This window comes from Oncorhynchus tshawytscha, linkage group LG17 (genome assembly GCF_018296145.1).
Source record: "Oncorhynchus tshawytscha isolate Ot180627B linkage group LG17, Otsh_v2.0, whole genome shotgun sequence".
In the NCBI taxonomy this organism is placed as follows: domain Eukaryota; kingdom Metazoa; phylum Chordata; class Actinopteri; order Salmoniformes; family Salmonidae; genus Oncorhynchus; species Oncorhynchus tshawytscha.
Window position 1 is genome coordinate 17307412 of NC_056445.1, and position 17037 is coordinate 17324448.

A 17037-nucleotide genomic window follows, 5' to 3' on the forward strand; every position below is an offset into this window, starting at 1 on the left:
AATGCTCTTCTCCTAAATTGCATTTGAAAGCGTCTAAAGCAACTGGGATAAACACTGTCAGCATGCTACAAGCTGTACATTTCCCAGAGAGAGAGAGAGAGAGAGAGAGAGAGAGAGAGAGAGAGAGAGAGAGAGAGAGAGAGAGAGAGAGAGAGAGAGAGAGAGAGAGAGAGAGAGAGAGTGGAGAGAGAGAGAGAGAGAGAGAGAGAGAAAATGAAAACTATTTATTTTCCGACACAGCCCGAGAGAGAGAGAGAGAGAGAGAGTGGAGAGAGTGGAGAGAGTGGAGAGAGTGGAGAGAGAGAGAGAGTGGAGAGAGAGAGAGAGAGAGAGAGAGAGAGTGGAGAGAGAGAGAGTGGAGAGAGAGAGAGTGGAGAGAGAGAGAGAGAGAGAGAGAGAGAGTGGAGAGAGAGAGAGAGAGAGAGAGTGGAGAGAGGGAGAGAGAGAGAGAGAGAGAGAGAGAGAGAGAGAGAGAGAGAGAGAGAGTGGAGAGAGAGAGAGAGAGAGAGAGAGAGAGAGAGAGAGAGAGAGAGAGAGAGAGAGAGAGAGAGAGACAGACCTAAATGCCAGAACCGGACAAGAACATGACACCCTCAGCACACAGGGGGACAAACACCTGCCTGGAGGTGACAGCATTCCCTCCCACATATGCCCCCCTAGGCACAACTATGACAACATAACCAACAAAAACGGGTCACAACTCCTGCAGCTCTGTCGCACGCTGAGTATGTACATAGTCAATGGTAGGCTTCGAGGGGACTCCTATGGTAGGTACACCTATAGCTCATCTCTTGGCAGTAGTACTGTAGACTACTTTATCACTGACCTCAACCCAGAGTCTCTCAGAGCGTTCACAGTCAGCCCACTGACACCCCTATCAGACCACAGCAAAATCACAGTCTACTTAAACAGAGCAATACTCAATCATGAGGCATCAAAGCCAATGGAACTGAGTAACATTAAGAAATGCTATAGATGGAAGGAATGCAGTTTGGAAACCTACCAAAAAACAATTAGGCAACAACACATTCAATCCCTTTTAGACAATTTCCTGGGTAAAACGTTCCACTGTAATAGTGAAGGTGTAAACTTGCCAGTAGAAAATCTCAACAGTATATTTGACCTCTCAGCTTCCCTATCAAATCTAAAAATCTCAAATAGAAAACCGAAGAAAATTAACAACAATGACAAATGGTTTGATGAAGAATGCAAAAATCTAAGAAAGAAATTGAGAAACCTGTCCAACCAAAAACATAGAGACCCGGAAAACCTGAGTCTACGCCTTCACTATGGTGAATCACTAAAACAATACAGAAATACACTACGGAAAAAGAAGGAACAGCATGTCAGAAATCAGCTCAATGTAATTGAAGAATCCATAGACTCTAACCACTTCTGGGAAAATTGGAAAACACTAAACAAACAACAACACGAAGAATTATCTATCCAAAATGGAGATGTATGGGTAAACCACTTCTCCAATCTTTTTGGCTCTATAACAAAGAATAAAGAGCAAAAACATATACATGATCAAATACAGATCTTAGAATCAACTATTAAAGACTACCAGAACCCACTGGATTCTCCAATTACATTGAATGAGTTACAGGACAAAATAAAAACCTTCCAACCCAAAAAGGCCTGTGGTGTTGATGGTATCCTCAATGAAATGATCAAATATACAGACAACAAATTCCAGTTGGCTATACTAAAACTCTTTAACATCATCCTTCTTCCCCAATATTTGGGGAATATTTAACATCAACAGCATCTTCCCCAATATTTGGAACCAAGGACTGATCACCCCAATCCACAAAAGTGGAGACAAATTTGACCCAAATAACTACCGTGGAATATGCGTCAACAGTAACCTTGGGAAAATCCTCTGCATTATCATTAACAGCAGACTCGTACACTTCCTCAATGAAAACAATGTACTGAGCAAATGTTAAATTGGCTTTTTACCAAATTACCGTACAACAGACCATGTATTCACCCTGCACACCCTAATTGACAACCAAACAAACCAAAACAAAGGCAAAGTCTTCTCATGCTTTGTTGATTTCAAAAAAGCCTTTGACTCAATTTGGCATGAGGGTCTGCTATACAAACTGATGGAAAGTGGTGTTGGGGGTAAAACCTACGACATTATAAAATCCATGTACACAAACAACAAGTGTGCGGTTAAAATTGGCAAAAAACACACAAATTTCTTCACACAGGGTCGTGGGGTTAGACAGGGATGCAGCTTAAGCCCCACCCTCTTCAACATATATATCAACGAATTGGCGCGGGCACTAGAACAGTCTGCAGCACCCGGCCTCCCCCTGCTAGAAACCTGAAGTCAAATGTCTGCTGTTTGCTGATGATCTGGTGCTTCTGTCACCAACCAAGGAGGGCCTACAGCAGCACCTAGATCTTATGCACAGATTCTGTCAGACCTGGGCCCTGACAGTAAATCTCAGTAAGACCAAAATAATGGTGTTCCCAAAAAGGTCCAGTCACCAGGACCACAAATACAAATTCCATCTAGACACTGTTGCCCTAGAGCACACAAAAACTATACATACCTTGGCCTAAACATCAGCGCCACAGGTAACTTCCACAAAGCTGTGAACGATCTGAGAGACAAGGCAAGAAGGGCATTCTATGCCATCAAAAGGAACATAAATTTCAACATACCAATTAGGATTTGGCTAAAAATACTTGAATCAGTCATAGAGCCCATTGCCCTTTATGGTTGTGAGGTCTGGGGTCCGCTCACCAACCAAGACTTCACAAAATGGGACAAACACCAAATTGAGACTCTGCACGCAGAATTCTGCAAAAATATCCTCCGTGTACAACGTAGAACACCAAATAATGCATGCAGAGCAGAATTAGGCCGATACCCACTAATTATCAAAATCCAGAAAAGAGCCGTTAAATTCTATAACCACCTAAAAGGAAGCGATTCCCAAACCTTCCACAACAAAGCCATCACCTACAGAGAGATGAACCTGGAGAAGAGTCCCTAAGCAAGCTGGTCCTGGGGCTCTGTTCACAAACACAAACACACCCTACAGAGCCCCAGGACAGCAGCACAATTAGACCCAACCAAATCATGAGAAAACAAAAAGATAATTACTTGACACATTGGAAAGAATTAACAAAAAAACAGAGCAAACTAGAATGCTATTTTGCCCTACACAGAGAGTACACAGCGGCAGAATACCTGACCACTGTGACTGACCCAAAATTAAGGAAAGCTTTGACTATGTACAGACTCAATGAGCATAGCCTTGCAATTGAGAAAGGCCGCCGTAGGCAGACATGGCTCTCAAGAGAAGACAGGCTATGTGCTCACTGCCCACAAAATGAGGTGGAAACTGAGCTGCACTTCCTAACCTCCTGCCCAATGTATGACCATATTAGAGAGACATATTTCCCTCAGATTACACAGATCCACAAAGAATTCGAAAACAAATCCAATTTTAAAAAACTCCCATATCTACTGGGTGAAATTCCACAGTGTGCCATCACAGCAGCAAGATTTGTGACCTGTTGCCACGAGAAAAGGGCAACCAGTGAAGAACACACACCATTGTAAATACAACCCATATTTATGCTTATTTATTTTATCTTGTGTCCTTTACCATTTGTACATTGTTAAAACACTGTATATATATATGACATTTGTAATGTCTTTATTGTTTTGAAACTTCTGTATGTGTGATGTTTACTGTTAATTTGTATTGTTTATTTCACTTTATATATTCACTTTATATATTATCTACCTCACTTGCTTTGGCAATGTTAACACATGTTTCCCATGCCAATAAAGCCCTTGAATTGAATTGAATTGACAGAGAGAGACAGAGAGAGAGACAGAGACAGAGAGAGACAGAGAGAGACAGAGAGAGACAGAGAGAGAGAGAGAGTTGCTCTCCGTCTCTCCACACAGGTCTACAACCAGCGATGTAGTGCAGCCGGTGTGTGGAGGAGTGACGCTCCCTCACTCTTTTCAATTTGACAATACACGGAGCGGGTCAAACTTTTTCTGAAAAATGTATTCTGATCAATTGTAAATAGATTATATTTAATTACGACTAAAATGTCATGAAAAACAAGATAATTACAAACCAAATAAAGATTTATTTGATGTCTTTGTGAGATTTTGATGGTTCGGATGGTTAGCTGAAGCTGAAAAGTCCTAAAAGAAGGCAGGATTTCACTAGGCAGGATTTCTGCTTTAATTGAAACAAGAACGGACAAGTGTGTTAACACCATCTGCTCTAATTCACTCACAAAACAGTCATTCAAGAAGATCTACATTCGTATTCCCATGAAACTCATTGAGATCCATCAAATGGCTGACTTGGAGATGCAGTTTGGACATTTCACCGGTTAAATGACTGACAATGATGGTGGCTTATTCCTAATTATATGTTTGAGGGTATTAAAAATGGAACATTTTCTAGAGGAAATATGAGTGGGCATAGGCAGACGTTGCAATTGGATGATGCATTTTATGCATCTTCTATACTGACAGGCTAATCAACTGTCTACATCTGTCGGTACAAACATTGAGGAAATTATGTCATTTACAAAAAACTGCTCCAGCACCACTGTCTACACACATGGACCTGCATCTCAAGACTCTCAAAGGCAGATGTAATTTACATCCTGTGAGTAACGGCAGCCATTTTGTGCCCATGCCCCCAGAATAGAAGCACTGCAGTTGGCAGGGTAACTGCTTTGCTGGCTGACACACTCAATCTCTCTCACTGCATTTATTATCAGTCTCTGTAGTCCATTTGGGCTCAAAACAATGTCCACCACACAGACTAAATATAGGCTAGTAGAGGTCTGGGTGCTCAGACCAGTGCTGCTGCTACCGTCAATACACAGGCTTACAGACACACACAACAACACACAGTTATGATTAAATACAATAGCAATATAAAGCAAGAAAACAGAACCTCTGTTTCACTAAATGACAACACCACAACCCAATCAGAACAACTTCCTGAATTCCCATCTCCGGATCTGTCCCTCCCTCCCTATACGTTCCACTAGCCTGTTTCCACGGTGATTAAGATTCATTTGCAGGATTCCCAGGAAGGAATAATCCCTCACACGCCGTGTAACACAGAGGTGCTCCTGGCAGGAACGTAGGGAGAAAATGGAATCCAGTGTCTTTTTAAACTAACATGGGGCCTCATGCAAGACGAGGCCAAGAACCACGGACAAGCGGAGCCACACACACACACACACACACACACACACACACACACACACACACACACACACACACACACACACACACACACACACACACACACACACACACACACACACACACACACACACACACACACACACACACACACACACACACACACACACACACACACACACACACACACACACACACACACACACACACACACACACACACACACACACACACACACACACACACACACACACACACACACACACACACACACACCTGAAACTAGATCTGCTACATCAGGGGCCCCAACTGGCAGAATTTGGCCCAAGGGTGGTTTTATTTGCACCCCCAAATGTGTATGTATATACTAATGTATATACTATATACAGAGCCCTCCGTAATTATTGGGACAGTGAAGCATTTCTTCTTATTTTGTCTCTCCAAACGTTTGTATTTCAACTCAAACTATTACTATATGGTTAAAGATGTTCTGCTTTTATTTGAGGGTAGTTGTGTACATACTGGTTTCACCATTTAGAAATGACAACACTTTTTATACATGGTCCCCCCCATTTCAGGGGACCAAAAGTATTGTGACAAATTCACTTATATGTGTATTAGAGTAGTAAAAAGTTGAGTATTTGGTACCATATTCCTAGCACACAACGACAACATCAAACTTGTAACTCTACACATTTGTTAGATCCATTTGCTGTTTGTTTTGGTTGCGTTTCACACTATTTAGTACCAAATATAAATAATTTTGTAAATAATGTATTGTGTCATTTTGGAGCCACTTATAAAATAATAGAATAGTTTAAAAAAAAAACTTTTACATTAATGTGGATGCTACCATTATGACAGATAATCCTGAATGAATCGTGAAAAAGGATGAGTGAGAAAGTTAGACGCACAAAATGCTAACCCCCCTTATTGTAATAGTGAGAGGTTCGCATGTCTTGGAAGCATGATATTTGTGTGTCTGAAATATTAATTGTGATGTATGACAACAGATTATTACTATTTTAAATGTATTTATTTTACTGGCCAGTTAGATTTTCAGATTAAAACTCAGTCTGTCATTGACAGGAGAGATGATCAGAGGGGCAGAGTTTTCACAATCATCATTAAGACAGGGACTGAAGAATGGATATAGTTTCTCAATGAAGGTGCAGCCAGTGAAAGAGTAGATATGAGACCTGGCCTCCACATCATAAAATGAGACCTGACCCTCCTCATAATCCACAAACACCCCCACCTTCTGAGGCTTCTCTCTCAGTTGGAGCAGGACACTGGGGCTAGAAAGAGCCTTGTACTGGTCTCCATTCCTCAGCCAGACAGTCCAGCATCCATTCTTAGGGCTCAGTGTGATATTCCCCTTCCTGATGATGGACTCTCTGGCCACTCCTAAATCCCAGTCAGTCTTCCCCTTAACTGTCACCTCATAGTAAAATCTCCCTGAAGAGAAACCCTCCTTTCCTAAGACATTTATACTTTTATCAAACCTCTTTGGGGTATTAGGACGATTTGTCTGTGTGTTTCCATGTCTAACTTGTTTCCCATCCTCAGACATGATGAGATTGGGATGTGCTGTATCAGGGTCCAGAATCACAGCTATGGCATACTGCTGAATCCTCTTCAACTCAGCACCAACACACAGATCAACACATAGACTTTTCATTAAACCCATAAGAGTCTCCTCCAGCTGAGACACAGCTCTCCTCATAGTCCCCACACACATATCACTGTCAACACTGATCCTAGAGCAGTCCTTGGTGGGTGGAGGGGTGCAGAGGGATGGACAGCTCTGTAGGAGGTGGAGGTGGTCCTCAGTGTGTGAGAGCTGCTCCAGTTCAGTGCTTCTCCTCTTTAGCTCAGTGATTTCCTGCTCCAGGTCTTTAATGAGCCCTTCAGCCTGCCTCTCTGCTGCTTTCTGCTTCTCTTCAATCACCTCAATGAGCTCAGTCTGGCTTCTCTCAATGGAGCGAACCAGAGCAGTGAAGACCTGTACACTGTCTGATATCTCCCTCTCTGCATCTTTCTGACTCAGATCTACTGAATGTTTGATCTCCTGAACCTTCTTCAGTCTCTCCTGGATCATCTGCTGCACTTCTGTCTCAGTCTTCCCCAGTTCAGCCTTCCTCTCTCCATACGCTTCCTCTAGAGGGACAGTGTCATGAGTCTTGTGGTCTGTCTCAGTACAGAATTGACACACACAAGTCTGGTCACTCCTACAGAACAGCTCTAGAGGTCTGTCGTGCTTCTTACACATCCTGTCTTCCAGGTTCTCCACAGGGTTGATCAGCTTGTGTCTCTTTAAGGCTGCGACTCTCTGATGAGGCTCCAGGTGAGTCTCACAGTAAGAGGTCTGACACACCACACAGGACTTCAGGGCCTTGACCTTCATCCCAGTGCAGAAGTCACAGGACACTTCTACAATTATGTCTGGGCATTGGTCTGTGCTGCTGGTAGCTTTCACTTCAACTCTCTGCCTGAACTGAGCAGCCATCTCAGAAATGAAAGTATTGACAAACAGATCTGGTCTCTTATCAACGTTTTTTTTACACATTGGACACTGGCAAATGTCACTAGTATCCCAGTATCCACTGATACAGGCCTTGCAGTAGTTGTGTCCACATGGAATAGAGACTGGCTCAGTGAACACATCCAGACACACAGAGCACAGGAACTGCTCTTCAGACAGGAGACTGCTGGAGGTGGCCATATCTAGACAGAGACCAAAGGTGAAACCATAAAACATTTAGTGGAATCAGTCAGCTCTTGATAGATTCAGCTTTAGAGTTGTCAAAATTGTCTTACGTGATATTAACAAATCTTGATACATGATGTTACAACATAGATACATCTTATAACTGTAGAATAAAAAGTGTAACATACAGTAGAATCTGGACAAATAAGTCAATCTAGACACAGTAAAGCTTAACTAAAGCTTATCTTAATCTCTCTACTCACCTGTATGTTTTCGTTGGATAATATCTCTGTCCTTCCTGTTTATGGTGTCAACGGCTAGGAGAGTCAGAGTATAGTCTGAACGTATTGCTGTTTAATAGATTTCTGAAGTGCTGGAGAGTTTGGTCTCGTACACAATATACTGTGTCTCTACTTTAGTTTCACTTCAGCAAGTTGACGCCAATAATGCTCCTCCCCACCAGATACTGCTGTGTGATTCTCTTCCTGGAACAGTTAACCCTTTACATGGCTGAAGATGGAACTGTTCATATTGATTAAACCAGGACTAAAGTCAATACAGCTTTTACATTACTTTTCCTAGAATCACAATGTTTCAATCGCTGCAGTCAACACACACACACACACACGCACGCACACTCACACACACACACACACACCGTGTAGAGGACTGAGGGCAGTCTGTCTCTGAACCTCGCTGCTCTCCACTCCCACAGCCTAGCATTCACAGGCCACGCAGGCACCAATCACACACACACACACACACACACACACACACACACACACACACACACACACACACACACACACACACACACACACACACACACACACACACACACACACACACACACACACACACACACACACACACACACACACACACACACACACACACACACACACACACACACACACACACACACACACACACACACACACACACACACACACACACACACACACACACACACACCAAAGCACCAGCTCACATCATCAGACAGCCAGGAGAAAACACAATACATTCTGCAGGAAGAATCTCATTTTCATACTAATCTCACCTGTAACTCCCCCTCCTCTCTTCCCTCTCTCTCTGTATTATAGAACCAGGAACCACCTGACATGAACTCTGCTCTGTGGCCACACACACTATAAACCCTGACAAGGTTACTGTTTTATGGGGTAAAATCATATTTTCCACAGAGGGCAGACCAGGCGGTATGAGTTTTCCATGATGCCATTTATGAGGAGCAAGAACAGACAGAGAGCTGCCTGAAACCCTCTTACAGAGAAACAGTGTAACAAGGCTCCAGGACAGTGAAATCCCATGAGAGGGTAGAGAGAAAATATGGGAGAGTGGGAAGAAAAGAGGAGAGTGAGAGTAGAGAGGGAGGAGAGGGAGAGGGTGCTCTGTTGAAAGGGAGCAATGTCTATGGCAGCAGCACAACACAGGAAGTCTCCATCCACCGTCTCTGACCAGACAACACAGGCACATATACACACACCAGCACAGTGGCGCTGGCACATTCAACCACACACACACACACACACACACACAGACTAAGTGAGGTGACACTAAAATCACACCCTGCATGGTGTATTTAGATAAGAATGTGGGATATCCTCCCATATCTCCCTGCGTCATGAAAATGTTTCAGTTTTAAAGCAAATTTTCTTCAATTCTACACATTTTACCACAGGTAGATTTTTTTGGGGTGCAGTTTTACAGCTAATCTCCTGCAATTCTACACAAAAATGTTACCTGACATGAGTTAATTGAGTGACTGTCAGTGACTAACGAGAAACATTTCTTAACTAATTGTAAGCAAATTTGGAAATCGCACCTTGTGTATTCTACTAGTCCAACTTCTCAACAGTAAGTTGAGCCCCCGAGTGAAATCAATAATATATGGAATGGATAAAAGGATTGACAGTCCATAATTTGAAACTATAGGCTACATTGTGGTTTACTATACATACATTGTTTACAAACAATGGAGTAAACCAATGTACTAATTTGAGGTTATCAATGATATTATTCAATAATCAATGGATATAGAGCAGGGCTCTCCAACCCTCTTCCTGGAGAGCTACTGTCATGTAGGATTTAACTCCAACCCTCTTCCTGGAGAGCTACTGTCATGTAGGTTTTTACTCCAACCCTGTTCCTGGAGAGCTACAGTCATGTAGGTTTTTACTCCAACCCTCTTCCTGGAGAGCTACTGTCATGTAGGTTTTTACTCCAACCCTGTTCCTGGAGAGCTACAGTCATGTAGGTTTTTACTCCAACCCTGTTCCTGGAGAGCTACTGTCATGTAGGTTTTCACTCCAACCCTGTTCCTGGAGAGCTACTGTCATGTAGGTTTTAACTCCAACCCTCTTCCTGGAGAGCTACTGTCATGTAGGTTTTAACTCCAACCCTCTTCCTGGAGAGCTACTGTCATGTAGGTTTTAACTCCAACCCTGTTCCTGGAGAGCTACTGTCATGTAGGTTTTAACTCCAACCCTGTTCCTGGAGAGCTACTGTCATGTAGGTTTTAACTCCAACCCTGTTCCTGGAGAGCTACTGTCATGTAGGTTTTAACTCCAACCCTCTTCCTGGAGAGCTACTGTCATGTAGGTTTTCGCTCAAACACTAATCCAGAGCAACTGATTCTAATAATTAGCTGGTTGATTTGAATGAGAGAGAGACCCAAGACCAGACGTAGACTTCTGCAGATATTTATTTTGAAAGACTGCAAGATAAATGTCTTTCCATGCTAGTTTCACTGTTGAGGACTGTTTATTTGTTTCACCAGCAAAATGACATTAAAATCATCCTCCTTGATTTTCTTCTTCTTCTATGGTATTACGGCGGTCCGCAAACAAGCGTTAAAGTTGCATGGTGCCACCACCTACTGTAGGGGTGGTAAGCTATAGAAAAATATAAATTGTAGAAAAATATATATAATAATAATAATAAAACATCATATAAAACAATATATACACAAAAAAGCCCCACCCCACCCCATGTGATTTGATAATCCAAATCACATCCCTACACAGACTCAGGGGCCTGTGTGGACGGAATAATCATTGACATGATTCCTTGTAATGCTGTAAAGAGTCCCAAAACACTTCCAGCCACACTCACAATGATGCCTATTTTGTCTGATTTCTTCTTTGTTTGCGCTGTGCAGTTTATAACCAATGCAATAAACAATACAAAGTCCAACTTTTTAACAGGCAACCACTGGGCTTCCTCACTCCATCCACCATACTGGTCAGTCAGCGTGCACCAACCACTCCATCCACCATACTGGTCAGTCAGCGTGCACCAACCACTCCATCCACCATACTGGTCAGTCAGCGTGCACCAACCACTCCATCCACCATACTGGTCAGTCAGCGTGCACCAACCACTCCATCCACCATACTGGTCAGTCAGCGTGCACCAACCACTCCATCCACCATACTGGTCAGTCGGCGTGCACCAACCACTCCATCCACCATACTGGTCAGTCGGCGTGCACCAACCACTCCATCCACCATACTGGTCAGTCGGCGTGCACCTACCACTCCATCCACCATACTGGTCAGTCGGCGTGCACCTACCACCTCCACCATACCACTACACCATCCACCATACTGGTCAGTCGGCGTGCACCTACCACTCCATCCACCATACTGGTCAGTCGGCGTGCACCTACCACTCCATCCACATACTGGTCATACACCTACCACTCCATCCACCATACTGGTCAGTCGGCGTGCACCACCTCCACCACCATCCACCATACGGGTCCATCCAGTCGGGCGTGCACCAACCACTCCATCCACCATACTGGTCAGTCGGCGTGCACCAACCACTCCATCCACCATACTGGTCAGTCGACGTCCACCAACCACTCCATCCACCATACTGGTCAGTCGGCGTGCACCTACCACTCCATCCACCATACGGGTCAGTCGGCGTGCACCAACCACTCCATCCACCATACGGGTCAGTCGTGCACCTACCACTCCATCCACCATACGGGCACCGTGCACCACCACTCCATCCACCATACGGGTCATTCGGCGTGCACCAACCCCTCCATCCACCATACAGGTCATTCGGCGTGCACCAACCCCTCCATCCACCTCCATCCACCTCCATCCACCATACGGGTCATTCAGCGTGCACCAACCCCTCCATCCACCATACGGGTCAGTCGGCGTGCACCAACCACTCCATCCACCATACGGGTCATTCAGCGTGCACCAACCCCTCCATTCACCATACTGGTCAGTCGGCGTGCACCAACCACTCCATCCACCATACGGGTCCGTCGGCGTGCACCAACCACTCCATCCACCATACGGGTCAGTCGGCGTGCACCAACCACTCCATCCACCATACGGGTCAATCGGCGTGCACCTACCACTCCATCCACCATACGGGTCACTCAGCGTGCACCAACCACTCCATCCACCATACGGGTCACTCAGCGTGCACCAACCACTCCATCCACCATACGGGTCAGTCGGCGTGCACCAACCACTCCATCCACCATACGGGTCAGTCAGCGTGCACCTACCACTCCATCCACCATACGGGTCACTCAGCGTGCACCAACCACTCCATCCACCATACGGGTCACTCAGCATGCACCAACCACTCCATCCACCATACGGGTCAGTCAGCGTGCACCAACCCCTGCATCTATTTCTTCAATTACGTCCTTTAGACTCACTTCTAGCGCCACTCAGGAGATTACCCCGTTGATAGGTGCCCTGCTTCACAGATCCACACACATATAACACATTACAATTCAATATCTTTTTCAGGTGCAAAGCACACACTTTCTGCTCCTTGCACACACAAAACCCCAAATAAACCAATTTCTTGTTATTTTCACTTCAAAACCTCCCAGGTATCTCGGTCAATCAAGAACCCTGACTGACTAAAGAACAGTCAGAACTAGGACTTACCAGACTCCACGACCACTTTACTTCTCGTTTCCCTTCTTGTTTCCCATTGTAATCCATTCCTTCTCACACTCATCACTCGACGCTCCATCACCTTAAAAAAAACTGCCATGTGCTTTAATCTTCCTGGAATAGAATTAAAGGGCAACTCCACCACTTGTCAACCTCATTTGCATTGTCTCCAGCACAATACCAGTGTCAACGTAGACTACATGACCAAAAATGTGGACACATGCTCATATGAAGTTGGTCCCCCCTTTGCTGCTATACCAACCTCCACTCTTCTGGAAAGACTTTCCACTAGATGTTGGAACATTGCTGCAGGGACTTGCTTCCATTCAGCCACGAGAGCATTAGAGAGGTCGGACACTGAGTTCTACACGGTGTAGAAATTAAAACATTTAAAAAACAGTGATTTTCAAACACTCTGAGATTCGCAGTGACGTGGGGAGCTAGAAAATACCCTCCTCTGACTAGAAACTCATTGCAGGTTTTACAGGTTTTTAAAAATGTTTAATCCTACAGAGAAGCATTTTTTTTAGGAACTTTCTTCTCATATTTTTAACCAACCATCATAGAAACACACCGTTTTCACATATAATTACGTAGACACTGGTTTGGTGCTTGATAGGATGAATAGGAGGTTGAAAAGTGGCTGAATTGCCCTTTAACCCTTTACATGGCTGAACTCCTTCTCTCTCGGGTGCTTATTTACATCTGTTTAGAGTTTGGATTGATGGCATAGCATGGGTTTGATGTCAACAATCAGATGTCCTGTCATATTTCTCTGTCTCTCTTTCATTCCTCTTCATTCATTCACTCACTTATTATCTTACTCTATTCACAATGAATGTGCAGACAGACAATGTGCCATAACAGGTGACTATTTGTAAAGCATGAAAATGGATCTTTGATAATTGCGGTGATGAGACAGCAAAACCCTGTAAACAGACCATTTCCATATGATATCAACATCAGACACCTCAGCTTACCTCCACTATTCCAAACTGATGTCATAGCCGTCACTATTGTAAACATCTGGGACAGCAGGACTACTAGAAATAAAGCAAATTGTCACTATTAAACTAGATTTTATTTTCATAAAGTCCTGAATGTGACTCCAGGCACATCCCAGTTTATTATAGGTGGATCAGAGATCTACAGTGAAAACAATACATGAGAGCTAAATAACAAACATATTGCTTATATTATCTCACGATCAGAACTTCCTCTGAAATGTAACTCCCAGATATGAATCATACCTCGTTATGAGCCTGGAGAGATGTTTTCATATCTTACAATGCTGCTGCATACCGTAGGCTACTCATCATGTCTAACAGACTGATATGATGCTGTTGATAACAAACAACAACCACGTTGGTATTAACATCACAGTGACATGTTCTCTGTGATGTAGGACAACAGATTAAATGTACATATCTTTGTAGATTTTCAAGTTAAAAGTCATTCTGTCTGATTGACAGGAGAGATGATCAGAGGGGCAGAGTTTTTACCGCCATCATTAAGACTGGGGCTAAAGAATGGATATAGTTTCTCAGTGAAGGTGCAGCCAGTGAAAGAGTAGATATGAGACCTGGCCTCCACATCATAAAAGGAGACCTGACCTTCTTCATAATCCACAAAAACCCCCACCTTCTGGGGCTTCTCTCTCAGTTGGAGCAGGACACTGGGGCTAGAAAGAGCCTTGTACTGGTCTCCATTCCTCAGCCAGACAGTCCAGTATCCATTCTTAGGGCTCAGTGTGATATTCCCGTTCCTGTTGATGGACTCTCTGGCCACTCCTAAATCCCAGTCAGTCTTCCCCTTAACTGTCACCTCATAGTAAAATCTCCCTGAAGAGAAACCCTCCTTTCCCAAGATACAGAGACTGGAAAACCTAACTGGCTTGTCTGGGAGATGTTGTTTTGTATCTCCATGTCTCACCTGTTTCCCATCCTCAGACATGATGAGACCACGATGTGCTGTATCAGGGTCCAGAGTCACATCTACTGCATACTGCTGAATCTTCTTCAACTCAGCATCACACAACATCTTCACTTCACTTAAAATGGTCTCCTCCACTTGAGACACAGCTCTCCTCACAGTCCCCACACACAGATCACTGTGAACACTGATCTCAGACCAGTCCTTGGTGGGTGGAGGGTTGCAGAGGGATGGTAAGTTCTGTAGGAGGTGGAGGTGGTCCTCAGTGTGTGAGAGCTGCTCCAGTTCAGTGCTTCTCCTCTGTAGCTCAGTGATTTCCTGCTCCAGGTCTTTAATGAGCCCTTCAGCCTGCCTCTCTGCTGCTTTCTGCTTCTCCTCAATCACCTCAATGAGCTCAGTCTGGCTTCTCTCAATGGAGCGAATCAGAGCAGTGAAGACCTGTACACTGTCTGATATCTCCCTCTCTGCTTCTCTCTTGCTTAGATCTACTGAGTATTTGATCTCCTGAACCTTCCTAAAATATGTATGCATCTTCTGTTCTACCTCTGCCATCATTTTCCCCAGTTGAGCCATCTCCTCTCCATACTCTTCCTCTAGAGGGACAGTGTCATGAGTCATGTGGTCTGTTTTCAAGCACAAGACACAAAGACAAGTCTGGTCAGTCCTACAGAACAGCTCTAGAGGTCTGTCGTGCTTCTTACACATCCTGTCTTCCAGGTTCTCCACAGGGTTGATCAGCTTGTGTCTCTTTAAGGCTGGGACTCTCTGATGAGGCTCCAGGTGAGTCTCACAGTAAGAGGTCTGACACACCACACAGGACTTCAGGGCCTTGAGCTTCATCCCAGTGCAGAAGTCACAGGACACTTCTCCTGGTTTGGCTGTGCGTTGCCCTGGACTGCTGGTAACTTTCCACTGAACAGACTTCCTGAACTGAGCAACCATCTCAGAAATGAAAGTATTGATGCGAAGCTCAGGCCTCCTGTCGAATTTCTCCTTACACATTGGACACTGGCACAGGTCACTGGTATCCCAGTATCCACTGATACAGGCCTTGCAGTAGTTGTGTCCACATGGAATAGAGACTGGCTCAGTGAACACATCCAGACAGACAGAGCACAGGAACTGCTCTTCAGACAGGAGACTGCTGGAGGTGGCCATATCTAGACAGAGACCAAAGGTGAAACCATAAAGCATTTTCTAGAATTCAGTTTAGGACAACATTAACCAATCATAGATGCTGTAACAATATAGATAAAAGTCCTTTAAGTATGAATAGTTGAACATACTGTAGATAAAAGGAAAATAGAAGACAAACACGGTAAAGCATATATTAACTGTCCATAATTCTATTCACCTGCATGCGTTTGTGGATAAGGTTCTTTCTGTTTGTGGTGCCACAGATATAGGAGTCTCAGCGTCTAGCTGTTTATAAAGTTTGTTCTCTGTCCTGTCCAAAATAGTCTGTATGTCTCTCTACAGTTTCGCTTCAGCAAAGTCATGTTGGGAGGCTCCTCCCCAACTGATACTGCTGTGTGCTTTTCACTTCCTGGATTAGAGTTAACCCTTTACATGGCTGTTGTCTGTATCTGATGAATTCATACCTATCGTTTTAATATTGTTACCCATTAAGTCACCACAGCTTCAACTCCTGTATTCTTTCAAGAATAACGGTCAGTGTGACACTATGAATCACTAGTCTTCATTTCCTATAAAGAGGGTCAATGGAAATAAAGAGGACAACAATCTGATGTTGCTGCCATCCAGAGAACAGAGCTTAAGCTGCAGGATCTCTTGAGCACTGGCAGGAAAAGGAGGAGCTGTGAGGAGTGTATTGTAGACTGTAGACTAGGATGAAATACAGTTATCAATCCGCCTTACATAACCAGTTCAAATAGGGAGAGAGAGAATGGGATATACTGTAATGTGCTCTTCCAAAATGTCTTCCATTTCCAATAACGTACCCCCTCCTAACACACACACACACACACACACACATACACACACACCGTGTAGAGGACTTGTGGCAGTCTGTCTCTCACAGCCTGGCATTCACAGGCCACACAGGCATTCAGCTGACAGTGTACCAATCAAACACATACACACACACACACACACACACACACACACACACACACACACACACACACACCCCACACACCGTTGCAGGGGCATTGCTCACATTAGGAGACACCTGATTCTACAGCACCAGCTCACAT

The 17037-nt window shown here is 44.2% G+C and overlaps 3 protein-coding genes across 4 annotated transcripts in view; all 3 read right to left on the reverse strand.

Moving 5' to 3' along the window:
• chst11 (carbohydrate (chondroitin 4) sulfotransferase 11) overlaps positions 1-17037 on the reverse strand; it is an 81894-nt gene that overhangs the window by 14423 nt on the left and 50434 nt on the right. The gene's annotated exons all lie outside the window — the stretch shown is intronic.
• LOC112216947 (E3 ubiquitin-protein ligase TRIM39) lies at positions 5698-8719 on the reverse strand. The gene is made up of 2 exons (XM_024377107.2): positions 8192-8719; positions 5698-7945 (listed from the first exon to the last, which is right to left on the reverse strand). The coding sequence occupies exon 2, from the start codon at positions 7941-7943 to the stop codon at positions 6270-6272; it is 1674 nt and encodes a 557-aa protein (XP_024232875.2). The 5' UTR covers positions 7944-7945; positions 8192-8719; the 3' UTR covers positions 5698-6269.
• Positions 13952-16921, reverse strand: LOC112216949 (E3 ubiquitin-protein ligase TRIM21). The gene is made up of 2 exons (XM_024377108.2): positions 16176-16921; positions 13952-15981 (listed from the first exon to the last, which is right to left on the reverse strand). The coding sequence occupies exon 2, from the start codon at positions 15977-15979 to the stop codon at positions 14342-14344; it is 1638 nt and encodes a 545-aa protein (XP_024232876.1). The 5' UTR covers positions 15980-15981; positions 16176-16921; the 3' UTR covers positions 13952-14341.